The 26,973-nt window shown below is 40.7% G+C and overlaps 1 protein-coding gene across 10 annotated transcripts in view; it reads right to left on the bottom strand.

Moving 5' to 3' along the window:
- SHROOM2 (shroom family member 2) overlaps positions 1-26,973 on the bottom strand; it is a 103,196-nt gene that overhangs the window by 18,984 nt on the left and 57,239 nt on the right. For 3 of the 10 annotated variants that reach the window (XM_083501782.1, XM_083501783.1, XM_083501784.1), the window contains exons 3-6: positions 18,037-18,141; positions 16,050-16,181; positions 11,540-14,204; positions 9,213-9,313 (exon numbers count right to left, since the gene is read on the bottom strand). In XM_083501782.1, the coding sequence (XP_083357908.1) occupies positions 9,213-9,313; positions 11,540-14,204; positions 16,050-16,181; positions 18,037-18,141 (3,003 nt within the window). Of the gene's footprint in view, positions 1-4,305; positions 4,750-5,060; positions 5,240-9,212; positions 9,314-11,539; positions 14,205-16,049; positions 16,182-18,036; positions 18,142-26,973 lie in introns of those variants that run through there. The other 7 variants (XR_014525791.1, XM_083501785.1, XM_083501786.1 and 4 more) reach the window with 4 other exon arrangements.

Here is a 26,973-nt window from a genome sequence, read left to right as displayed (position 1 = left end):
TTTTTGCTGTTATGGTTACCCTGTCACCTCAGTTGTGATGCTGGGAAGGACCCACTGAGTTTGCTGCGCTTGGTTTGCACCTGGCTCCCCGCCCCCCCCAATGCTCAACATTGAAAATCAGGATGAGTAATAAAGGTGGTTTTCAAAGTAAAGATAATAATAAATTATTCCCACTGCTTAACCCAAAAGTGCCCAGGTCACAAAGCAGCAGAACTCAGGTGCCCTAGCATTCTTACAGGTAAAATGGAACTTGGAGAAGCCTCTGAACAGTGTGCTGTGGGTTATGGAGATGCACAGATTATTGGTTCACAGAATCACAGAACTGTGGAGCTGAAAGGGACCATGAGGATGATCTACTCCAACCCCCCTGAAATGCAGGAATCTTTTGCCCAATGTGGGGCTCAAAGTCACAGCCCTGAGATTAACAGTCTTATGCTCTGACAACTGACAGCACTTCCAATTAGAGAGTATCAGGCAGCAAGGCCTAAGGAAATAATGGGGAACCTATGCCTCCCCCCCCCGATATTGCTGGACTCCAACTCCCACCATCCCTGACCATTTAGCCATGCTGGCTGGGGCTGATGTGAGTTGATGTCCAGGAATATGGGGCAACAAGTTTCCCCAACCAATCCTGGCCCTCTTTGAAACAGCTAGCAGAGTAGACAGTTCTGATAATGCAATGGTTGGATCCAGGTTTTTGGTTTGTTTGTTTTTTAAAAGCTTTGCATTTCTTATCCCATTGGAAGATCATTTATTTATGTCTCCTTCTGATCTCAGAACACTGCTCTGGGAAAACTGATGGGAAGTACTGTTAAAGTGGACAACCAGATGGCTGTGGGAAACAGGAGCTGAGCGCAACCACACTCTGCCCACCTGCGATTCCCACTAACTGGTATTCAGAGGCATACTGTCTCAGACCGTGGAGGTGGAATATATAGGGGGGCGGCGGCAGAATGTGTGTAATGGAGTATCCCAGAAAAAGATATGACTGGCTGAAACCCTGAAGAGGAGGACTCCACACTACAACTTTCTGTTGCAGGTTCCATTTGTACATAATGAATGCACATATATGCCATACTGTTCAAAGCAGAGGGAGCCTAAACAAACTGAACTGGAGTAAGATAAAGTGTTCCATTCCCCCCCCCCCAAAAAAAAAAAACACAAGTAAGGGGAAGAGCTATGTTACAGGTCTGTACCTGGCCCAGGGAAACAATATTTAGGTACTGGTGCACAGACGTACACACAAACACACACACTGCAATAAGCTCCCTAATTAATTACACATTGCACAGCCATCTCCTCTTGCAATTTTGAGTCCTAATAAGTTCACCAGCATGGACGTGCCAGGGCTTTTCTTCTCACCTAACAAAACATCTCTGATCCTTGAAAAACCAGGGAGAAGTTTTGGCTACAACATCAGGGCACAGGGTTCTTTTTAGCCCCAGGCTATACCACACCCACACAGTATAAATATACTGTGGTGGAAAAAGAATGCTTGTAACAAGCTAGAACAAAGCCTATCCTCATGAACTTGGTTAATGCTTACCTATAATCATAAGCAAGTTGTCATCATTCCCTCTTTTCCCCATTTAAGTCTTTGCACAAACGTAGCCAAAATGGCACCACCCGTGCTCAAGAGGGATGTATCAGCAGGCTTGGGGTAACCTGGAGGTTTGTGAGAATACGGGCTTTTCTCAAGGGTTTCTTTGTACTAACAGCCAATGAAGACTGTGCATCCTTAGGGGCCATTGGAATGCTGATTCCTGGGAGGGAGAATTGAAAACTGGGTGGGAGGCAGAAAGAAATGGCTTGCGTTGGGGAAGGGCATGGCTGATTGACAAACACTGAACAGGAACAGTCTCTGCTGCAGTATTTGTTATGGGTCCGACTTGTGTAGCATTATAATCTACAAAGCAGGTCATGATCAGATGTGTGCTGAAGGCAGCGCAAATAAAACATGGGCCTATTATAAATCTATAACAGTCTGAAACAGATAATGATGCATATACAACAAAAAGGCAGAGAAATGCATTTCTGAAACTCACTGATGACAACTTTGGGTGGCATTCAAGTAAATTTCACTCAGAGTAAATTAATGGATCTAAAATAGTCATTTTACATTTATTTCAATGGGTCTGCTCTGCTTTCAATGAGATAAATGCAGTTGAACGCCACTCTTCGTTATTACCATTTGAACAGTAATGTAAAACACAAAAATCCAAGGTGAACAAACTATAAATAATAACACTATATTTTCCAGCCTACGTGTTGACAAAAGCTGATGGTTATAATGCCAATGGCTGCATTTGAAATATTTATTATGAACAATAAATACAGCATTGTTATTTACTGTTTGATCACCTCGACTTTTGTGTTCTGCCTTGTGGTTTACAGAGATGTTTTCTCTTTATTTTGGTTTGTTATTTCAGCAGGCAAGCCTTACAAAATGGCACATTTACTTCTGCAGGGGTAACAGAGTCTCCCTCCCCTTTCCTAGGCTAGAACAGCACCCAGAAGTGCACTGCAGGGGGCTAAACCCTATGGATCCCTTCCAACTCTACAATTCTATGATCTAAGTTGTGTGTTGCAAACAATGCTATATCTATATAACCAATTCTATACCTCTCTCTCTGTGTACAGCTAAATATAAAGAAGGATCTGCTCACAGAACAAGCAAATTAAAAGTACTGGAACACGTGAAGACATATCCAAGGACTTCCTGAGAGATATAAGGGGGGGGGGGGGAGAGGAAAAATGCAAGTGCAAACATATTACAGAGATTACACGCTATAACCCCTGTAAAATATATTCTGATATTTTAAAATATATTTCCATGGCCCTGAAAAATGCTTATTAGATGCAGTATCACTATAAGTCTAAGATGCATATATAATTTAGGTCATTAGATATAGTATAACTGCTCAAATTCAATCTCATTCAGATTTGAACAAGTCATTTATTTGAGAGCAATGCTCCAACTCCCACCAGCTTAGCCAGCAGGGCCAATAGATAGGGCAGATGGGAACTAGAGGTTAACAGCATCTGGAGGGTCATCCAGCTTCCCCATTCCTGATTTAAAGATTGTACTTGCCGTACTGCATCATAAGCTGGTAAAAGGGTATGGGGGAAACTTGAAATTTCTCGGCTTCTTCAGCTGCTCATGTTCCAATGTGACATATACCACCATCTACCGGAGATACCCTTCTGCGTTCTATTTAGGGCAAATAGGCCAGTTGCTATGCAAAATAATAAATGGGCTGAAACCTCTTATTTTAAATGGCAAAGTTCAAAACCAGTATTCAAAAACATTGCCCTCTCCCAGGACACTGTGAAAGTAGCCTTAGAGTGTCCATCCTGGAGCAAAGGAACTTCAAAGTGAGAAGGCAACATGAAACTACCAAATTACAATACATCAAAAGGGGCAATGCTATGCTACGGCTTGTGGGCTGATTTTTTAAAAAATCATATTATGCGTGTTACTTGGCTTACCAATGCCAGGATACCTGTGTTATCAACAACTATTTTGCAGACCTACCACTCTTGAATTCCTAATTATTCATTTTCCTCTGACTTCACTGTTCATAACCGCATATATACCTGTAACAGGATAACACTTCATATATCTAAGGAAGTAGAAAGCTGTCCATGAAAGCTTATGTTGTAATAAATGTGTTTATCTTTAAGGTGAAACAAGACTCTTTGTTCTTTCTGCGGCAGCAAACCAACACAGCTACCCTTCTGGAAATGGTTTCCAAAAGGATTTTATTTCAGCGAACTAAGCCACGGCGATACATTGCCAGGCTCTTGCAGCAGATTCTAAACCAGCTGCAAAAAGGCAATCCACTTAAAAGGAGTCAAATCACATTCTATAAATGGCAATCACTACTGGAACAAAAGAAAAGAATACTTCGCATTGCTGCAAAAGGGTTGATACAAAAATCATTTGCATTCCTTGCACTTAGTCCTTAAAAAAAAAAGATTGTTTTGTGTGTGCGTGCGAGGGAGAGATTAACCCCCTCTTTTGAAGTCTCAAAGCAAAGCATACTGGTATTAAACGTTTAAAAAATACCAACACTACACCAACAGCTAAACACTAGTAAATAAGACAGTATAAGAGAAAAAATAAAATTACGTGTTTTACTAATAGCTGATTCTGCACAGGGCTAAAGAACAGGAAGCAAAAATAAATCCACCCAGTTCTCCCCCACCCCCCTGACCTATTTTCATCAGTTAACAAAGCAGGCACACCTTTCAATATCAGTTTTTCATTCCAACTAGGGTTTTGGGTTTTTTGTTTTTACTCACCAATTGCTTTCAGAAGCCCCAGCCAGTGCTTCCGTATACTAAGCCTCATCTTTCCAGATGCTTCAGTAAAAATAAATAGCAATCTCCATCTGAACCTGCACCACGCAGTGACAATTCTGATCAAAAAGCTGTAAGTATGGAGATCTCACATCACGCAGCAGCAGCAGCAGCAGCAGCAGCAGCAGCAGCAAGACAGGCTTGAAGCCACATAAATGAGGGATGGACAGGCTACGAGGCTCACACCAGAAAACAAACGTTTTTTGAAAAGCGCTGCCTTCTAATTCCAGACTGCATTATGCTAACTGTGAAAACAAAAGCAGCCACAAACTGCACACACAGCCCAATGCCTCTTGCTGCAGTGAAAGAGTTCCTCTGTCACAGTGTTCCTTTAAATAATGATAATAATAATCGGGAACTAGAAGATGCATTAAAAACAAAAGTACTATATCAGGCAGTGCCTCACCCACTGTAATCTTTTATAGTACTTTCTGCAGGCAGGGATGGGCAAACACATCTTGCACGTAAAGGCAAGGGCTGCAATCCTGCCTACGATTATATGGAGAGAAGTTCCATTGATTTTAGTGGGATTTACCCACACATAACTCTGTGGTCAGGATTGCATTCTAGAAGAACAAAAGGAATACTGAGCGCTGCAGCAACAGCAACAAAAATAAGCTTTGAACTTACTAATTAAGAGTCAATGCAGTACTTTATAGACCTACGTGCCACCGGAGAACTAAGATTTGTTAACTTACCAGAATCTATAAACATTTTGCTGCTATTCAGATGGATTCAGAAAGGCTGCATCCTTGCAAATACATCCCAGCGAGGAACAGTGAATGGAATCTGCCCCAGCCTCTGTTTCACTCGCTGACATACAGATGGTTTTCAAAGCCATGCCTCACAACAGCTGGCTTGTTTTTGCCTTCTCATGTGACTGACAAGTTCATACAAGCACTGTCAACTTTAACCTCAGTGACAGAAGGCTCAGCTTGTTTTATACGTTACATCACCAGAAATTATTGACCTTCGGCAGAAAAGGTTGTAGACTTCAAAGCTTTGTGTTCTTTTTTAACCCCTCAAAAAAGATTTTTGCAAATGCACTGTTGTGAGTTTATTATTATTATTATTATTATTAAGCATTCTAGTGTCACAAACAATAGGCATGGAACTTGCAGAAAACATATTATTGTGGTTGCCTAATTATTGCCTAATTGTGACAGGTACAAGGAAGGTATCTTTTATAATTGCCTTCAAAATCTCACACGCTGCCCTGCAAATTACACCTTCACACTTTTTGGGTTTGGTCAAAAAACCCCAACAACAATGGAAGCTATCTTGCACACAGACACAACCAGTTTGACCAAAGATGAGAGAGCCACAAAAAAAATTGAACACGTGTAATACCAGAAACAATGGCTCTATCATGTTTCCTTCACATCTCAGGGTGAGGGGGACATCTGTGCACAATCTTAGTAAAGTGCCCTGCTGTCAAAATTTAAGACCTTCAGTAGGTTTACAGGAACTAAAGGGTTTGCTCATATTTGTGGCACAAATAAACATTCTGTGTATCTTTAAAAACAAAGCAAAAAAGATGGTTTGCAATAACCTTCGGGGCTACAAACCATTCTTAGCCATTCACCAGAAAGAAAGGGGTGTGCAAGCAGTTCAGTGCCACCAGATATATGTCTGATGTAAGCATGGTGTGTGAACAGGGTCAGAAACGATGCACAAGCTTGTTCCTCGTAAGAAGAGCCCTAGTGGATCACACCAAAGGCCTGTGTGGTCCAGCATGCTCTTTCCTACAGTAGCCAATGGGATGCTGAGCAGAGAACATGAGGGCAACAAACACTCTCCTCTGGAAAGCATCCCAATGTGGTCTAGGAAGTCACTTCATTGAAGCCTGGGTTTGTAAGTTGCAACCTTAGTCACAAATTGTATGTACATACACCACACAATGTAATTTTATGTTTTATGAAAGAAAATTATTTACTTATATGTTTACTTATAAAGCATCTTGGCAAATCTGCCTAACCAGCATTCTTAAGTCACGAGGATAGTCAGAAATGGTAAAAGCAAAAAAAGCAGCTTAAGAAGTGGCCACCTTGTGTGCCCTTCATATAATTTCTATTGCACAGCTTGATAAATTTCTTCTAACTATTCACACATTGGGTAAGATAAGTTACCCTGTATTATTTACTTGGCAACATGAAAAAAGGTGGTGGGTGGGAAAAGATTATTGTTGTTGTGATTGTTATTATTATTATTATTATTATTATTAAAATTCAGGACTGAAATATTCCATCTCTCAGTTTGGCAGTGCAATTTTGAAGTTTAAGAATACAGACTTGCAAACAACTTTTAATCCATATAATATAAATGAAATCTTATTATTAATGAAGTTGCATTAAGTTTTATTTTTATTCAACTTAAAAACTTGTAAATAAAGCAGATCATAGTTCTTGCTCTTGCAAACTGGGTCATATGACCTTGGCCACAGGCATGACCACAACTCAGTTCACCTCTGCTACTTTGTATGGAGAAGGGTTATGATAGCATAAACCAGAAACATGTTATAAATGTATACCCTTTTAGTGACTTCTTTGACTAGCCTGAGCCCAACTGATAATCCTTCTCTCCAAGAACTTCACCAATACATATATGCACAAACTTGCCACCTCGCTGCTGCAACCTGCCTGTGGCAACATGGCAGGGCTGCACAACAAACTAGATTTTTTTCTCAGAAGCCAGAGAGATTTCCATGCTTTGCATTAATCACAGTGTAAATATAACAAAACAAATAACACTGCTGGTTCCAGGACTCTTATGTCATATAAATTAACGATTTGTAGCTTACTGATAAAAAGGTAAATGTAAACATAAAATGTCCATGTTCTCTCGAAGTCTGTTAATATTTCATAGACTGAGAGCTTTTTGTTTCCCATGCACACTTCCAGATTACAATGGACAAGTTCCAATCTAGCATGTCAATACCACTTTTCTACAGATGAACTAAAAATGTCCTTCAAACGTGGGCCAAATACAGAAATAAATTAGCTTTGTTTCTTAAAAAAAAATGCACATGTTGAATTGACTCCACTATGTATAGAAATTTCATTATATTAAAGTAGGTAGACTTGAGTCTTGTATATGTAAGCCCCACTTCTAAAAAAACATTGTGAACAAACTACGTATTTTTTCAACTAGGTGGTCACTAAACAGTTACATGCCAAATGTTGAAAGAAAACTTGATTTTAGAAGATTTGGCGTCTCCCTTTTAGGCTCACTGAAATGGGTGGGGAAGCAGTAAAAGGAGTTCTACACTAAACAACTAAGAGCACTAATGTCCCATATTTTATCAATGGCTAATATTAAATTTATTACCCATCCTTCAGCAGCAGCAGCAGCTGGGATGGGTTATAAGAATCTAAAGTTCAGAATTTAAAACGGAGTACTGTACAGCCAAAGGAATGGGTTTATTAAAAAATAAAACTTATAATAAAGTACTGCATGAGAATGTTAAACGTGCAACCCATTTCAGGATTTTAAAAATATGCTTTCAGTGCACATGTATGCATATATAAAAGGTCCCTGAAAAATACCTTGACTTCCATTATATCCCATGTTTTTGTGTGTCTGGTCACAGTTTCCTCAGTTTGCTGCTGTTGCTTTCATGCAGCGGATACAACTAGGTCAAACAGACCCTGAGCTAGGGATGGGTAAGTACGTCAATTTTGGTTTCTTTCAGTTTTTCATTCTTCCAGCATATCCAAGTATGCAGCCATGCTCTGAGGCACACTTCCAATACAAAATCTGCCTATGCTTCCTATTTTGCTCCAACATGCTGTGGTAGCCATAATGCCATAGTGAAGAGCAGCAAAATACTTTTGTGCACTTACATGCACTAAAAATGACAAAAATGGGGCCACTTTCCAAGGGCTGTGACTATAGTTCTCAAACTCATCTCCCTTGAATAACCTACTTTTAGTCTTCTCAGATAGCAACAATTAGCTGAAATGCACACACACACACAAATCTCCAAGCCTACTAAACAATTTCTGTCCTGTCCATCAACAGGACATAGTCCAAGCTCCTTGTATGCGAAGAGATCAAGTGACACAAGGCTGCCCATGCCAATGTTTTAAGCCAAAATGAATAACCTGACCCAGTAAAGAAAACACAAACAATCAGGCACCTCCTCTTATGAATGAACTATCCATTGTTCCATTCTTAAAAGCACTTTCGCTGAAAGCACTTAATGCATTCCCCAGAAATACAATTCAGTGCCAAACCTACATTGGCTATAAAGTACATTCTACAGGTTTCTCTCTCTCCCCCAAGACATGGTCTGGAGGCACGAGGCTATCACCTTGCTGAATCTAAGTAGGTCTGAGTCTGGTCAATGCCTGGAAACCTCCTGAGGACCACCAACATACTACCAAGGATTCCATGACTGAAAAAGGTGAAATATAAAGAAACAAAACATGTGATAAAAGAGTTAACACTTCCCCAGGAATAGTATGTGAGAGGCTCAAAGGCACCTACAAGCAATCCTAACCACGTCTATCCAGAAATTAGTCCTGTTGAATTCAATAGGATTTATTGCCAGGTAAATGGGATTAGGAATGCAGCCTGGAGTCTTATGTGGATGTAAACAGCTCTAACATATATGCAAGAAATATATGAGAATTACCTCTGTAGTATTACTATTAACAGAAGTGATTTTCTTTATCCTTGAGAAATAAAGGCATATCACATAGATGAAGAACATTAAAAGCAAAAACAAAAAGACTATTAAAAGCAAGTTCTTTTAATAGTTTCAACTCCTGCTGGATAAAATTAAGCTAACCATATTCTGCAGTATATGCCAATAAGCCCTGGACACAGAAACACATAAAACTGCTTACCTTAAATCGCAGCTCCTTTCACCAGATCTTGCTGGAGAGCACGTAAGATGTTCGTCTTCCCTTTTATTTTCTGCATGTCTCCTTGCTTCAGCTGATGCTTCCTGAAAAAAGGTTTCATAACGTAGTAAAGCACCAAATCATCAAGTTTCAGTCTGCAGAAAAATATATTATTACACACCCCTTCATTTGTGGGTTTGTTTAGAGTCCATAATGTATCCACTCTTATGCTGATTTGGCTTAAAGCACAATAGTATATTCCATGCAACCTCTCAGTTGGCTTTACAATCCTTGTACTCAAGTTACTAATTCATCTGACTGCTCTAGAAAGGAACAACTTTTTTTCACTTTGGCAAAAACTTGCTACTTGCAAGCATTTTAGGACTCTCAAAAACTGTGTGTGCGCACAAATGGGTGTGTTTTGGCACATACACACAGGAAAGAGGATATATATATATATATATATATATATATATATATATATATATATATATATATAATTAAACTTGCAAAAGATGGGTGTACAAGACGCCTTGTACAAGAAAGCTATTGGCAGCTTACAGCTTCCACACAGAACATACCAAAGGTCTACTGTCCACAGCTACATCCTATGCTACAACTACATCTGCTCCAAGACAGATCCAGAATAAAAAAATGACACCCCCACCTGTCACCTAGTTCCCAGCTAAACACATTCCCATTATCCTCATTGATGAGCTACAGTCCATTCCAGATACTTCCCTCTCAAAGGCCTGGAGTGGTATGTCCTTGTCCACAGACAGACAGCATTCTCAGCCAATCTAAACCAACTACTAATCAGCAACAGCAGACCATATATGAACACTCACAAACAAGGAGTTAGACCCTTAAACCAACCCAGGTATCAAACTGTCTCTATATCTGGAAAGTTCTCTGTTGAACTGATGAGCAGGTCTGAGGAGCCAAACAGGAAACAACTTTATTAAAGGACTATGTACAACAGGCTTTCTGTCCTTTAGCTACTTTCTCACTTTGCTTCTAGCCCTGCTTCCTGCTTGGGCCTAACCAACTAAAGTAGACATGGGAGGTGCCCTTAAAGGTACACTCCCTTACAATATCCACCCTGGCAACACTATTGCTGGTCCTAAAAATATCAGCTATGCAACATCAGCTGCTTGTTCACCTGTCCGTGTTCTAGGGTTGCATATGCTGTCATCTGCCACCAAAGCAACATAAAAGCTGGTACATAGTTAGACCACTGGCCCATACAGCCCAGTATTGCTGAAACTGCCTTGCTTGTTCAGAATACGCTGTTTAATAATTTAATTGTGCAACCCCAATTTTTTGTATTACTGGAGGAGAAAATTATGCATAATCACATTATGCATAATCTTATATACCTCTGTCATGACTCCCAATCAGTCATAGTTTTCCTGGACTAAAGTCACAAACTCTTTAGCTTTTCCTTGCAGGAAAGGTGCACTGACTTCTTGATTGTTGCCCTTATCTGCAGCTTTTTCAGTTCTGCAATACCCTTTCCAAGACAGAATGCCCAGAACTATACAACATATTCCAAAAATGGCCATGCAAAGATGCTCATCAACTCGTCATGATAATGGACCTAAATTGTCTCTACTATGGAATCTTCACTGCTACTGCAATTGTTTTCATTAAGTTATACACCATTAACAGTTAAATTAGGCTTGCCAGTTCACTGTCTGTGAAGTAAGGTCATGTCTGTTCCAATCTGCCTAAGATTACATACGTAACATTGAGCTTCATGTGCCATTTTGTTGCCCAAAAGCAAAGGTTAGAGAAATTCTTTTGGGCCTATTTAATTTGCCTGGCACTTTACCGTCCTGAATAATTTGGAGTCATCCTGGATACCGCAATGCTCACCCTTGACTCCAGATCATTTATTAATGAATTAAATAGTACCAATCAAAATACAGGTCCTTGAAGGACCCTGCTGCTCACTTTGCCCTATTGGAAATACTGTCCATTTATCCCTACCCTTTGGTTCCTGTTCTGTGACCAGTTATAGACTAGCAAGATGATCTGTCCTCTTATTCCAAGACTGACATTAATCAGAAACCTTTGGTGAGGAATTCTGTGAAAAAGTAGATAACGCCTATCAATACAATTCCTGTTTGGCTGTTAAGCCAAACTGATATTTGTAGACCCTTCGGTATGTTTGTAAGTGTACAGCAGGCTGTAAAATTAAATGAAAATGAAAAGCAATCATGAATCTCCTAGATTACTGTCAGTTGGTCCTGTTAATCGCTTGGTCGTAAACATTTTGTTCTCTCCAAGGCAAAACATTTAAGGATAGGAGTAAAAGTGCCCTTTACCTGTTTGTAGAAATCTGTGGAAGGGGATGACCTGGACCGTTCATGCGTATATGGAGATTTCTCAAGCTGCTCATGGCCAGCATCAAGGATGTTGTCAGCTGAATGGTATCTTCCCGAGTTCCGAGTTTCTATAGGTTTCCTCTGCTCCTTCCATGATGCCTGGTATTCTGCGAAAGTTTCCAACCTAGGAGATTGTCCAGATTTTGCTTTGCGGCCACTGTAATGGACACTTTCTTTGGGTCTACTGCGTGCACCAACCATATTCTCAACTCCAAAAGAAGCCGACCTCATCCTCCTTTCATACCATGACCCTTCAATCTCACCTTCGTGAGAATTGGTATGAGGATCATTAGGAGTCTGTACTTCTGGCCGACCATAAGGTGCATGTCTTTGTGAAGATTTTTGGTAGGCAGGCTTGCTCGTTTCTTCAAAGAACTTCCACCTATCTGCAAAAGAACCCAAAGCTTCCTCAGAAGTAGTTGGACGACGGCGTGGCCGGTAGTCATCATCTGACACCCCCACTTCATTTATCTTCTCGGGCTCAGAATAAGATTTCAATTTTTGTTCCGTTGTGAACCTCTTCCTAGCTCCAATGCGAGAAACGTGGTGAATGTTACTACCAGGTGAAGTCTGTTTAGAAGACTGCCTAGCCCCAAGGATGCCTGCATCATCTTCAGAGACAAGAGCCAGTGGAGAAGAGTTATAATTATTTGTCTTCCGCTCTGGAAGATAATCCGCAGAACTGGGCTCCAGGTCCCTTCGCTGGAAAGAGGTGGCCTTCAAGACCCTGGCCTGGGCCTCTTTCAGATTGTCTTTGTATACATTAGTAAAAGAACTTTCTGATGAGGAGTTTATCTTTTCTGCTGAATCGGGTTTCCAGTTCTCAGCATACTCTTCCGTCTCACTTGACCCCGCTAAAACAGCTGTGCTTTTGCTTTTCTGCAACTTTGCTCTTTTCATCTGGATCTCGTTTCTCAGTGTGGTAGCAAAACGATCACTCCTTCGTGTGTTTTTGCCCAGGTTAGCATCAAATGCAGGCTGCTTAGTAATCTCCGCTTCGGCAGCAGGATCAGCCTGGCTTTTCCCTTCCTGAGCTAAAGAGTGCAACATTGGGGTCTTCTGAGGAGAAATTTTGTAGCTCTCTTCTTGACTCCACTTGAAATCTTTTGGAGGAGCTTTACTGGTGGGCACTAAGGCACATTCCCGCCCATATTCCCGCTCACAGTAACTATCGTGGTTCTCCTCAAAGTTCTTGGCTTGCACTGGCTTTTCAGGGAAACTTACCTTTCTAGATTCTTCCATTACAATTGTTCTAACATCCTCTCCTTTATTAACTATGTAATGACTGCTCTTTTCACATACATCTAGAGAAGGCTCAACAGGCTGCTGAGGTAGACAGTATTTGGGACTTTGGATCATTGTAGTCATAGCAGGACTCTCCTGTGGTCCAGAGGAAGTATGGTTCCCTATGCCAGTTTTCCGACATTCATCTTTGAGTAGTGGTCTCGAGTTTCCCTGAACAGGCTGTTTCACTGTCACACAGTAATAGCGGTTTAGCCCTGTGTTGTCCATTTTCTCCTCAGCACTCACGTCAGAAGAAGTGGCAGCAGCAGCAGTAGCAGTACTATCAAGCATCCTAGTGTGGTTTGGATGACAGCTACGTTTGTCAGTGGGCCTTTCTTGAATGCCAGCATAAGTGGAGAGGTGCCGCTGCTCTTTAGGTGATGCAGAGACTTTTGCGTTGCGAAAGAAAGTGCTTTCATCACTGTACTGGCGCTGGTGATGGTGGCCATAAGTGGGCTGTGCAAATCGAACGTCCGTGCTGGACAGAGATGATTGCAGCCTGCTGAAATTTCCTATGATGTTGTTGTTGACCCTGTCCCCGGCAGAAGACAACCCACAATCCAGACTGAGATCGGATCTGTAGACTGGTTTGCTGCTCTGCCTACCTTCAGAGGCCCTGTCGATTGCTCTGGCATCTCTCTTTTGTTGCTCTACAGTTTCGGCACTCCAGTCACTCTTGGCTTGCAGCCTGTGCTGGACGTCAAAGTGCTGGGTGCTCTGAATACCCTCTGAATAAGGAGCAGCATGGGCTCTCTCGTGACTTTTGGTGGCAGCAAAGCTATCACTACGAAGAGGTGGTGGTGGTGGTGGAGGGGAGGGTGACTTTTTCTTCTCTGGGACATACCACACAGGCCCAAAATTTGATCTTCCGGACCCAGAATACTTTGAATCAGGATGATCTTCCAGCCTGGGGCTCCTGTTGTTTTCATACTGTGGTGCTTGAGGTGCAAAGCAGGTAGTTTTCTCATCTAATCCTCCATTATCACTTAGAAATGAGGCAGCCTTGCTATTTCCTGATTTGGGGGTTTCCCAGTGACTCACCTTGTACCCGGCATTCTCAACTGAGGCAGCATCTGCACTGGTCAATGTGTGGTCAGGTGTGCTAGAGCTAGTAGAGAAAGAGCCGTAGGCAGAATCCCTTTTGCTGGGATTCCCCAAGTGGTCAATACTACTGTTGGACTTTGCAGAAGACATCTGTCCATATTGATACACCTGGGGTGTGTGGTCCCAGCTGTCCATGCTTCCAGCAGAACTGAACTGGTCTGAGGTGCGATGGAGATTTGACTGGTCCCATGAGTTTGACAGATCATGGGAAGAGGAGCTGTAGCAAAATATGAAAAGGGCTCTCATCAATATAGCACCAACAAAACCCATACTCTCTGCTGGTAGAAACAGCCACACTACATAATATTACAAAAATGCAAACATTATAAAATCAAAATGCAAATATTATAAAATCAAAGTACACTGTTTCTGTGCTTTACATATGCTGCTGCCCTTTCCCCTACCCCTATTTTTAATAATACATCTGCTGTTAAATATGTATTCTGCCTTATAGCTCTATATGAGACAAGCAGAAAATAAGTTATTAGACTCTTGTTTTTCACAAGGATTGAATTGTGGAATTTATTCCATCGTGAGTATTTTGACACTGCTGCTTATTATGTATTGCTTATGTGCTTGTTGTATAGAATCACAGAATGTAAGAGTTAGGAAATATTATGTTATGTGTTTGCATTTTGGTGTTTTTGCCACTGAGGTGTAAAGTGTCCTGTGACCTTTTGATGAAGGGGCGCGCATGTGTGTGTACACACACACACACACACACACATACTGGTATAATCTGCATAGTGTATGAGTCTAACAGAATGCCCAGTGGAGTCTCCATTGCCCCAGGTCCTAACAGGGAATCCTTGGCATGGGCTTAGTGATCTCTCCACATTTATCTCCCAACTCCCAGGTTGTCCCTAAGGAAAGTCAAAACAAGTAGAAGTTCCCATGCAGCCAGGACCCATCTGTGAATATAAAGTCCATGACAGGTTTTCATTCTACTTTGTAATACGTGTCAATGAGAGCATTTGAAGAGTATATAACAAAGCATTTTTTTAAATAAAATCAAATCTGTGATTAGGCACAGAGGAAACTGTTTCTGAAGCCATCCAGCATACTGGAAAACAGGATCTATAGAACAATAGGGACGGGTTAAGTGTTCAAAATAACTAAGAAAGGTTTATTTTAAAAGTTAGAATTTGTATTACTAACACAAGCAGTAAATGGTAGAAAATGTCTAAAGACCAATTAATGCTCTTCTTTTTAAAAGTAAACCTAGCATGAAACATTTAAGATCACATTACTTAGTACTCCAATAAAACTGAATCAAGTACCACTTTAGGGCCATGAATGGCAAGTACACTTTTCCCAAGGTTTTTGGGGTTTTTTTGTAAATTAAAAGTCTGCATATTCTGAGACATGTTTTACATGCCACCAAAACAAAGAAGCAAATAGAATGCAAGGTCTGTGGCTAAAGGAACGCTTTGTGAGAGCTTGTAACCAGATCATGGTATACCTGGATTACAGAGAGACATTTTACCACCTGAACTAAGATGTAATTTTTTTTTAATCCCCAAAATAGTTCTCATACAACTCATTACTGAGAAACATTCAGTGACTGAACAGGCGACGATGTGCCCTACCCAATTCTTTTTAATTGCTACATAGCAAGCAGAGATGTAATTAGAGAAAGCAATTGCATGACAATTCTTTAGGCATACACAGAGTGTGTTTTCCTCTTAAATAATTGCTTTGTTATAGGAGATTTGGCTTCTTACTCCTTCCATTGCGTTTTAGTACTTTTAAGGGGCTTTTACACACCTGAAAACTGACGCCTGAAGAAAGGCCGAGAGAAAAGAAAAGAAAACCTGCCGGAATAACCTGTAGTTCACTCTATTTACTTAGCTGCATAATGGAAAATACCCTGCAGACTAAGGCCATCAGGCCCTTGTTATATCTAAGTTCCCTCATTACACAACTCGCTTCGTGCACAAAGACCAACTTAAAATAAAACCGTGCAGTTGCTGGCCATTTTAAGATAAGGAACAAACCGAGGCAAGCAATTATTTTCTTACCGTTGGAGCTGGATGCATGTTAATTTTAAACAGGAACTCACCTTGCATGATACCGAGAGTGCCAGGAAGCACAGGGATTGGTTGAGGAGAGCCGTGACGTGGCTGTCTCAGGGTGACTCTCCGTGAATTTGGTCGCATGCCAGGAGTGGGGCCTGCAGGCTAGATCATTCTTTCTGGAATGAGAAAGGAAAAACATAGGCATTTACTGCATATATTTTTAAAGCAATCAACCTCAAGACCTAATTAACAAACACAGTAAGTAAGCTCAGGTTACAGAGCAGTGTCTGCTGCTCTAGGAAATCACCTTTGAAAAGAATCCAGGTGCTTTTTTTTTTTTAAAGCACTTGAAATACAGACAGTGAGTCAAAGCCTGGAATGTTTCACCTCTGCTAGGCAGATAAAAACACCTACTGATTATCTGTGAAATCCCTTATAATATAGACGCATACCGTCTATAACAATTAAGTCTTGTATAATTGCATGGAAGTACAGAAATGAGGAACTTTGTGTTTCAGCAACTCTCATTTTTTAAACCAGAGTAGGTGTGGTTCAGTGACAATGGCCAGGAACTCTGATCCATATTCAAATACCTGCTCATTAAGAGAGAAAACGTAATGTAAAAAAAAAAACAGAGGGTGTTCCCCACATTTCTCAGTAGTGCTGCAAGCCCAGTTTTGCCAGTCAACTGGCACAAAAGCTTCCTGGGCTATCAAGCGTTGGTTCAAGAAGCGAGCCTTAGGCCTCCCTGTCAACCTTGCCATTCCCTACTGCCATCTTCTCATCCAGTAAATGGAGAAAGTTATCAAACTGTCCTGCATCTGCCTGCCTGAAACAGCGCAGCATCCAATTCAGAGGTCAGCATCACTCACAAGCACCTTAGGAGGTTGATACACCAGCAGGGGCCTGAAGCCAGCCATCCCACCTTGCTCCTGCTTACTGCTGTTGCCTGCCTACTACACCCCTTTTCAAGCATGCAAAAAGTGGCAATAGTTTAGAGAAAGAGCCCCTGTCCTCTCCTCGTGAGCCGAAGTAGAGAGTGGGCTCACAGGGAGAAGCCAAGCAAATGGCTAGTGGTGACAGCGGCAAGGAATTCCTCAATGGCATCTTGCCCAATGGCCTCCTAAAAACTTGGGAGCCAACAGTGTTCCACCAGTTTTAGGCACCTGGTTGCAAAGTTTTGTTGGGCATGTAGAAGGAGGAGAGGCAGGGAGGGAGATTCAAGACCAGCTACCTGCTCTGGTCACTTGACAGTTCGGTTGTGAAATCTGTCACAAAGGACCATGGGGCCTGTTTTCACATGGTGGTTGTCTCTCAACCCATGTCCATAAAGAAGCCAGCATCAGAATCCAATATGCCGAAGCAATAGTTGTCTATTTTAGCTAAATGGCTTGGAGGCTAATTGCTTCAGGGTTTCACACAGCTTGGCATGTGTGGGAACCAACACTGTAGCAGTTGCATGAGGTTGAATAGCCTGTGTGGACATGCTATTCTGTAAGAGCAATGCCATTTCTAAAAAACAACAACACATGTCCAAGTCCTTCATAAATCTAACTTCCCACACAATGCTGACAACTTAATATTATCATGGAGTTCTGCACATGCAAATCTAATCCCACAAATTCAATGATAATTGTTGTGGCTGTCTCCACAGTTAGCTGATGAATCATGCAATTGTCTAGTTTAAAAACAGTAGCCTCATAGTGGAATCCTATGCATGTCTATTTAGAAGCCCCTTTGAAATTCAATGGAACTTACTTTATGATAAGTGATAATTGGTAGGATGGCAGTTTAACCACAAATTGTTTATTTGTTTGTTGTTTGCTTGATATATATGCATGCAACCAGAATGGTTTGTACAAAATGTGAATGAAACATGAGACTACAGAACGACTACATGGCCAGATGCTTATCATGGAGAAATGGAAGTGGGAATGGAGGATTTCAGAATGGATTCCTGGATTACTGAGAAGGGTTTTTCTATTAGGAGAAGGGATAGGGAATGCTGTCTTTGTGAAACCAACACCATACCTCATGGAGCTTCTCAAGATCTTCGTAAGATAGCTCCTGGCCACATGAACATCACTTTCAGACGGCATTTTCTGTGTTACAATATCCACCACCAAATTCATCTTCCTGAGCCGTCAGGGAAGCAGAGGAGGAACACAGTAGACCAGAGGTTCTCAGACTTTTCCATAGTGAGTTTCACCCCACAATAGAAAAAGAAAAAAAAGAAAGCTGACTGACACTCCATGCTCTCATTCCGTGATTGTGAGCAAGGTAAGACAGAGAACATGGTCATGCCAGTCTGCAGAGGAACACTAGAGTAGCATAAAGCCCACTAAAAAGAGAAATTTGCCTAAACCCATTTGAAAACCATGGGGATAGAAACAAAGCAAAAGAGAGAAGAGAGATTTGGGGTTTTGCTTCTTTCTGTGGATGAATTTTGGATTTTTTAAAATAATAAAAAACCCCACACTGCATGTTTCTGAAATACTATGTGAATGCTTTCAGTTTTGTTAGTACACTGCTATAGGCTGCTATATAGGAGAGGATTGGTTTACATTATTGTATCATGCCAACATGCTAGTTACTGAGAAGAGCCGAATTGCAGTGCTGTTGCTTTTTAAATTGAAAAGACCCCTTCAATCATTGATTCCTCCTTGCATTTTAGACCACTATAAATAGGCTATCCAACACAGAAATTAATCCCAAATCCCTTGGTGCAAACAGAAAGAAGTCTGAAAAGAGAAAGAGCAAGATATTAACAAAAATTATACCGCTAGAGTGAAATACTTTGCAGGCGACTAGAGTGGTTAGTATTTCCTACAATTCTGCTGCATTAACTGTAAGTGACAGAATGAGAACACCTGAACCCAGAAAGCAACTCTGTTACTAATGGCAATAGTAATAACTGCCTGCCTTCATGTTCCTAAACAGATATGATACACCTATGAAGTCGTCCGAGAGAAGGAAAACTAAAGTTAAGATTTGAGGGGACAAGGCAATGAAAGAAAATATTTCGGCGTATTTTTTACACCGAGGAGATCACACTTCATAGCAAGTCTTCAGGTTTTTACTGCATGAGGTTATCTTTATTAACACTTTCAGTGAAATCTATTTCTCCCCCCACCCCACTCCAGTATTATAAGAGCTGAAACATAGCAGAGTTCTCTGACACAGAAAGCTAGAAGCTCAGTTCCCGACTACACTTAAAGAGTGCCTTCACTATGGCATCTACACATGAATTTGTATAGTTATAAGCATTATTTGCATAGTGTCCCAAAGTGTATTCTGCACATAAACGGAGTGAAACAAAATAAACAGGAATTACATACAGGTATTATATATTCTTGTCCCCTCAACAAACACACAGACACACACATACACAATCCCACCAACCCACCAGCAATACTTGCAAATTTAATGACATACTACTACCAAAATAGAACTGGACAACAAATGTAACCAGTTGCTTTGCGGGATGACTTTCGAACCCACCCACTGGCTTCCTAAAACATGTTTCAGTTTTGAAAAATAAACAATAAACAGTCTTGAAAAATAAACAGTAAATAAAATAGACAAGATCACAAAGAGAATTTATGAAGGTATGTCTTAAAACTTAAGTTGGTGAGGGTCAGCGTTATATATATATATATATATATATATATATATATATATATATACACACACACACACACACACACACACACACAGGGTGAGTCCATTAAAAGAGGCCCCGTGGATATAGAGTACACATGTTCCACGGGGCCTCTTTTAAAAGACTCACCCTGTATATGTATCTACCTGGATATTTTACATGGCAGGTGGTACACACACACAATGGAATATCTCTATCTATCTATCATCTATCTATCTATCTATCTATCTATCTATCTATCTATCTATCTATCACTATATACTTATGTGACAATGTCATTCTACAGATATTTTGTTTTTGAGAAAGTGGCCAATGTTTTGAACAGTAAGTTTATGCTCCTTTCCCCTGAAATACATAGCTGTATGCTTGTATGTTATGTTTGTGCTCATATAGTATTGGATGATACTGACCTAAGTCATATTCAAAGTATTACTTAAATCTATTTATTTCATTGGGTTTACTCTGGTATGAATTAGTTGGACATATTAGTTGGACACCCACTGTATATCTGTGTATATCTGTGTATGTTTGTATATCTGTGTATGTTTGTACTGTATTCAAAAGGTGGTGGTTGATTTGTTTTTTTAAGCTCACACTTTGCAAAGAGACCTAGCTAAAATCTAAAATATGTGCCACTGCTTTCAATGGGACTTAGAGTTGTGACTAAGCCTGGCATATGACAGCTGCCACTTAACATTTTTGCTAGGATATTTACCAATTCCAAGAGATTTGGTAACATTGCTGCTCAGATTTATTTTCATCTCACACAGCAGTTTTGTGCTGTGACACAAACTCAATATGAACTTACTGATGGGATGATAAATTTAGAAAAGAAAATACATGCTGACAAGGAACGAGAATTTTCAACTCATCGTTCTTTTATTCAAGAAAAGCATTCCCACCCTCTTTTTATAAGATGACAGCAAATGCTTGCTGTTCACATTTAGAGCAAAATTCCTCCCTCTACTGGCAAAATCCCTCTACTCCCTCTACTCTGCAAAATCAGTACCACTTTGAAAAGAAAGAAATGCCAGCTAGAAAATGAGGAGATAAGAACAAATCAGTCTCTAAGTCTTTTTAGACTGAAATGTCTCTCTGCTGATCTAACTCCTCACTGATTCAGACAGAATTACATTATGATGCTACTCTTCCTGTATAGTAATTCCACGCTGACAAAATCTGTTGCTTTTTATCTTCAAGCTACTACCCTGCATGCTCCTCACAATAACTGTCCCAAGTTTGGACGCATCACCGTCAAGCATATACAGTGGTACCTCGGGTTACATACGCTTCAGGTTACAGACTCCACTAACCCAGAAATAGTGCTTCAGGTTAAGAACTTTGCTTCAGGATGAGAACAGAAATTGTGCTCCGGCGGCACGGCAGCAGCAGGAGGCCCCATTAGCTAAAGTGGTGCTTCAGGTTAAGAACAGTTTCAGGTTAAGTATGGACCTCCGGAACGAATTAAGTACTTAACCCGAGGTACCACTGTACCAACAAAAGTATTATTTTATGGTGCGTCTTATGAGCTTACCTGCTGCCAAGAAAACATGCAATTCAGCATTCAAAATAATCAACTGAAAATGCAGTGGTATTACAGCCATATATTACACATGAATGAAATGTGTTATCAAATGATTCCAGTTTTACGCAGCACAGGTCTGCATTTTTTCGACTTTGGAAGTCTCAGGTAAAAAGTGGAACAATTTCCCACGGGATAAGAATTGACACATCAGCACCCATTACTGAGCCATGCATGACTAAAAGGCGTCTTGGTCATTCTTGGGATTCTTGATCTGGGAATTTTCCCAATCACCAACACTTATGCAATTTTATCAAGTTATTGTAACACAGTCTAGGCCAGTAAGAGATGACATTATCATCCCTTCAAGAAACATTTCATGCTGCCTGTTCCTTTCAGATGATATACAGTGAAGAACTATTTGCTTCATCACACAACAACACCACCACTGTACTTTCCTTAACTGTTCCAGGTACTTCATGAGCATTCTCTCCATAATCCTTTGAACAAAACCCCATGGAAAAAAGTCAGTACCACTGCTGCCTGATATAGATGGTAAGGCCCGTTTTGGGAAATGGCAGCTTGCCCAAAGTCACCCAGGAAACTGCTGAGATGGACCATGCTTGAGACTTCTGTCTCAAAGTTCTTGCTGATAACCACCAAACAAATTCTGAAAGGAAATTCCTTTCTGATTCAGCTATATCTACTCTCCTCAATCAATAAGACTTCGGCCACCAATTTAATTACTCCAAATTAGCTGCTCCTTTTAATGCAGCCACACACTGTTAGATCAATTATATTTTCACCATGGGAGTCAAGTTCTCTGCTAATTTGAAAACAAATATGAACTACATGCACCTCTAGTCAAATTGAGGTCCTTAATTGATATCTAGTCCTGGAGACCAATACAGCCACTCAGGATATGTGTACTCTAACTAATATATTTACTCCCCATTATCCCCTTCTCCAGTGCTAGAAAAAATACCATGTCACATGAACTTATGGTGGCAAAAGTACTGGGAGAATTAACTGTGGAACAGCATCACAGATGCTTCTTTCCATCTCTGCTTAATTGAGTGCAAGGGCAAAACACAGCCAAGCGGCTATTGGTCTCTTAAATGTGTGTGCATTTTAGCAGCAATGGACCTGTAGCCTTACTGCTACAGATGGCAATAAAACACCTTGACAGATGGGCAGCCTACTGATGCCTCATGTTTGTCTTATTATGATACAAAAAGGAGATTCATAGCTGTGTTTACGGGATCAAGTTTACCCTTCTACCGAGAGCCCCCAAGAAAGATGTAATGTTTCATTGCTCTTACAGCAAGGTTTATCTTCCTCTGATTTAAGCCAAACACTTTGTTAGTTTAATTATTTGAATGCATTTCTTGAATTCTGTTTCTTGAAGATTTTCTTGGAAGATGAAGCTATAAACTATACTTTTCACTAAACTTCAGCTTCTACCTAAAAAGGGAAGCTGAAGCAACATGACCGAGTTAGTACTCTGAGGAAACTGGTTGTCCTCCTCTCTGAGGAGGCTTGTATCTCTTTAAGGATAGAATCATTTTTTCTATGTAACCCCCACCCCCTTTGAAGCTAAACAGGACTAGCTAATGTGGTGCCCTCCAGGTGTTGATGGATCACAATTTCCATCATTCCTGATGACTGACCGGATAGGCTGGGGCTCATGGGAGTTGTAGTCTATCAAGATCTGGAGGGCACTGCATTGGCAGCACTTGGACAGAACTATAGCATGGAGCTATAGCATCTCCCGATAATAATTCATTTAGTAAGTCACGTGGTTAAATAAAAAGGGTGCACTATCAACATAAAACCATATGGTGAACACCACACACCTGAACTGAACACCTGAACAAAGTAGCAGACTAGGACCTGGGAGACCAGTTTTCTCGTACCTTCTAGACCATGAAGCTCACTGGGTCACCCTGGGCCAGTCACAGACTCTCAGTCTAACCTACCTCACAGGGTTGTTGTGAGGATAAAATGGAGGGAACTATATACAGTGGTACCTCGGGTTAAATACTTAATTAGTTCCGGTGGTCTGTTCTTAACCTGAAACTGTTCTTCACCTGAAACACCACTTTAGCTAATGGGGCCTCCCGCTGCCGCCGTGCCGCCAGAGCACAATTTCTATCCTCATCCTGAAGCAAAGTTCTTAACTTGAAGCACTATTTCTGGGTTAGCGGAGTCTGTAACCTGAAGTGTATGTAACCTGAAGCGTATGTAACCTGAGGTACCACTGTACACCACCTGGAGCTCCTTGGAGGAAAGGTGGGATATAAATGTTGTTGTTGTTGTTGTTGTTATTATTATTATTATTATTATTATTATTATTATTATTATTAAAAAATGCACGTGGAATTGTATCAAATGTTAATAACATTTGCACATAAGACCCATACTGTGCAGAAGCTACATGCTGATGCAGGCAGTCCCCATCAGTCTTAGAAACTCATTATATATATATCATGGGTAGGCAAACTAAGGCCCAGGGGCCAGATCCGGCCCAATCGCCTTCTAAATCCGGCCCGTGAACAGTCCAGGAATCAGCGTGTTTTTACATGAGTAGAATGTGTGCTTTTGTTTAAAATGCATCTCTGGGTTATTTGTGGGGCATAGAAATTCGTTCATAATTTTTTTTTCAAAATATAGTCCAGCCCTCACAACGTCTGACAGACAGTAGACCAGCCCCCTGCTGAAAAAGTTTGCTGACCCCTGATATATGTGCTAGGCATCAAATCAACAAGGGTTTGCCCTTGCGGTTTAAAGCAGTTTACCTCTGTTTTAGGTATGCACATTTAAAAGGAAAACTGTTTAAAGAACAAATCTTTAATTCCTGCTTTAAATCACTGGCAGTATAGCAATTAGCAACAGCCTCCTGCCAGTTCCCCAGCTTATTGTTTTGCTTTAATCCCCTGAGTCTCTGTGGATGAGTCTCAGAACAGCAATGACTGGTTCACCATAAAAACAGCCTCTTTCCCCGAGTGATCTTGTATCAAGATAGCAGGGAGACTGACCTGCTTAAGGGACATTGGTATTCTGATTTCATAACGTAATCATTGTTCTATTTTATACAGGAAGCACCTGAAACATTACAACTAGCACGCTGGGTTAAGAGAATAGCAGGGAACCTAGAAAACTAACCACGGGGAGTTTCTTCTGAACTCAATAGACTTCAAACAAGTCAAACACAAAGAGTTGCATCAGCTCATTTGTCAGGAAGATAAAAATCATTTTTTCAAGCGGGAAGAAAAAACACACCAATGAATTGTTTGCTATAAAAAACAAAAAAACAACAACAAAAAGCCTCCTTCTAGAGTGATTTTATATCAAGAGATAAGACTGATGTTTACTCCCCTTAACCTGGAATCTAGTATCAATCCAGACATTTCCATTAAACAAATACCAAAAAAAGAAGCGATAGCTAAAAAAATAAAAATATTTATTCTCTTTTTGAGCATCTAAATATACAACAACAACAACAACAACAAACAACCCACCCGCGTGGCTAATAATTTACAACAGTTCCATGGAAAGTATTTATACTTACTTCCTTAACTCTCAGTCTTTCCCATGTGACTGTATCACAAGCATAGGTACATACCCTCTATCAGAACCCGAGACAGCCCATCTAAGATTTCCTAGATAAAAATATATGCCATGTTATAAAGTACTTTCCTCAGTGCATTTTCAAATATTGAATCCTTTGACTAAAGATTTACTCAGAGCTCCCATGAACATCTGTGCTAATCGGGCGTTGCTGACTTTCGGAATACCTTGTCAATGGAACAGTCCAAAAGACCTAACTCTGGAGGGGGGGGGAGAAGAGGTGTTTATAGATCTGATGCTTGATTATGCAAAAATACACTCAGAAATAAGAAGGGCTAAAATATATATATATATATATATTTTACAAACTTACATCTTCAACAATAATGGTTACCGGAATACAAAATTCTCATTTTGCATGTCAGCAGAAAGAGGCTGACCTGTTATTTAAGAGAACCAAATCCCCAGAGGCTTCTAAACTGAGCCTGTCCCCTTCTTGCTTAATCTGTGTGCCGCCTGCAATTGAGCTTAGTGGATATAATTAGAATCACAAAGAAGCCTTATTACAGTATTAAAATAAGGGGCAGCAATGATTCTGATTAGTCATGCACACAATTCTGCTGAGCAATCCCTGGCTACTAGATTCAGGCCTGGGAAAACTGGGTTTTCCTGTAAAACCGTTCTTCATCACAAAAGCTGGGAACGGATACCTGTGAAGGATCAGGCTCAACTGAGCACATGTGTTCTGAAAAACCAGAGAAACTAATATTAGAAATACTACATGCTTCTTTCCTGCCTCGCTTCTTTACTCTGGGACCACTGACCTAGACAAAATAATTTACAATGCCAGATGGGAAATCTGGATTCCTTGGACTGATTGTTCAGCAACAGCTGCTAGCTTAGTTGTTTGGTTCATAATTGCAACGTGACATCTCTGGGTGATCACAAACAATTCTGATGTGCTCTAGAAGGCCCGTTAAAGGTTAGACAGCTAAAAAACAAAACCCAAGCCTCTTTGTTCGCAGACTCTTATACCCTTTTGCATGTGAATGTATATTTCTTCCTCTACTAGGCCTACCAGCAGAATCTTACATTCATTTTTATAGAGCATACTCCTTTAACAGGGACTGTGCTAACTCAGTTCAGTGCCTACACTCGGCTAAACTGGGATGGTAACAATGGACTGAGTCAAGAGTTAGATTGACTCCAGTCCTTGGGGAGGGAGAATCATGTCCTATGTGGAAAACTCATCAAATGGAGGTAAGGTTTCTAAGCCATTTGCCCTATCTTAAGCAGAAGTGGGATTTCCCTGTTTGCATGGAGATGGGTTGTGTACATAGTTCTAAAGAAATACTTTTTCAGTAGTCTTTTGATCAAGCCCCTTTTCGCCTTGACCCATTGTTCAGCCCAGATACTGAAGTCCAGCTCTGAGGGCTGGTTCTCTCTCTGCGAGAAGTGAAGTTACAGGGAACCAGGCAGAGGGCTTTCTCGGCAGTGGCGCCCTCCCTGTGCAATTCCTTCCCATCAGAAGTCAAGAAGATAAAGAACTACAGTGGTACCTCAGGTTACATATGGTTCCGTTTACATACACTTCAGGTTACAGACTCTGCTAACCCAGAAATAGTGCTTCAGATTAAGAACTTTGCTTCAGGATGAGAACAGAAATCGTGCTCCGGCGGCGCGGCGGCAGCAGGAGGCCCCATTAGCTAAAGTGGTGCTTCAGGTTATGAATGGACCTCCGGAATGAATTAAGTACTTAACCCGAGGTACGATTGTACACAACTTTTAGAAGAAATCTGAAGGTGGCCCTGTATCAGGAAATTTTTTTATGTTTGATCCTTTATAATGTTTTCATATGTGTTGGAAGCTGCCCAGAGTGGTTGGGGCGACCGCGCCAGATGGGCGGAGTATAAATAATAAAATTATAATTATTTGTACAAATGAGCAGTTCTACTGAGAACTCTGGGCCTGTATGTAATTTGTATGGATAATATGCAAGGAGCACAGGAATTAGCTCCCATCTACTGATGCACATGGGGAGAATTACCCCCTCTCCACTTACTATTCACAGTTAGTTTATGCATTTTTCCTGATACATTACTTAGGAGCTATATAGGCACAGCAACAACAGAACTGAATAAATGTCTGGATCACCGTTCAGCCAACCATTGTCCTTAGTTTTTTCCCCTCTCCCTCCCTCTCTCTCTCTTTTTTT

Source organism: Podarcis liolepis, assembly GCF_965112155.1.
Source record: "Podarcis liolepis genome assembly, chromosome: 4".
Taxonomy (NCBI): Eukaryota; Metazoa; Chordata; class Lepidosauria; order Squamata; family Lacertidae; genus Podarcis; species Podarcis liolepis.
The sequence above is the reverse complement of the archived record's forward strand: the minus strand, read 5'-3'. Positions and strand labels throughout refer to the sequence as shown.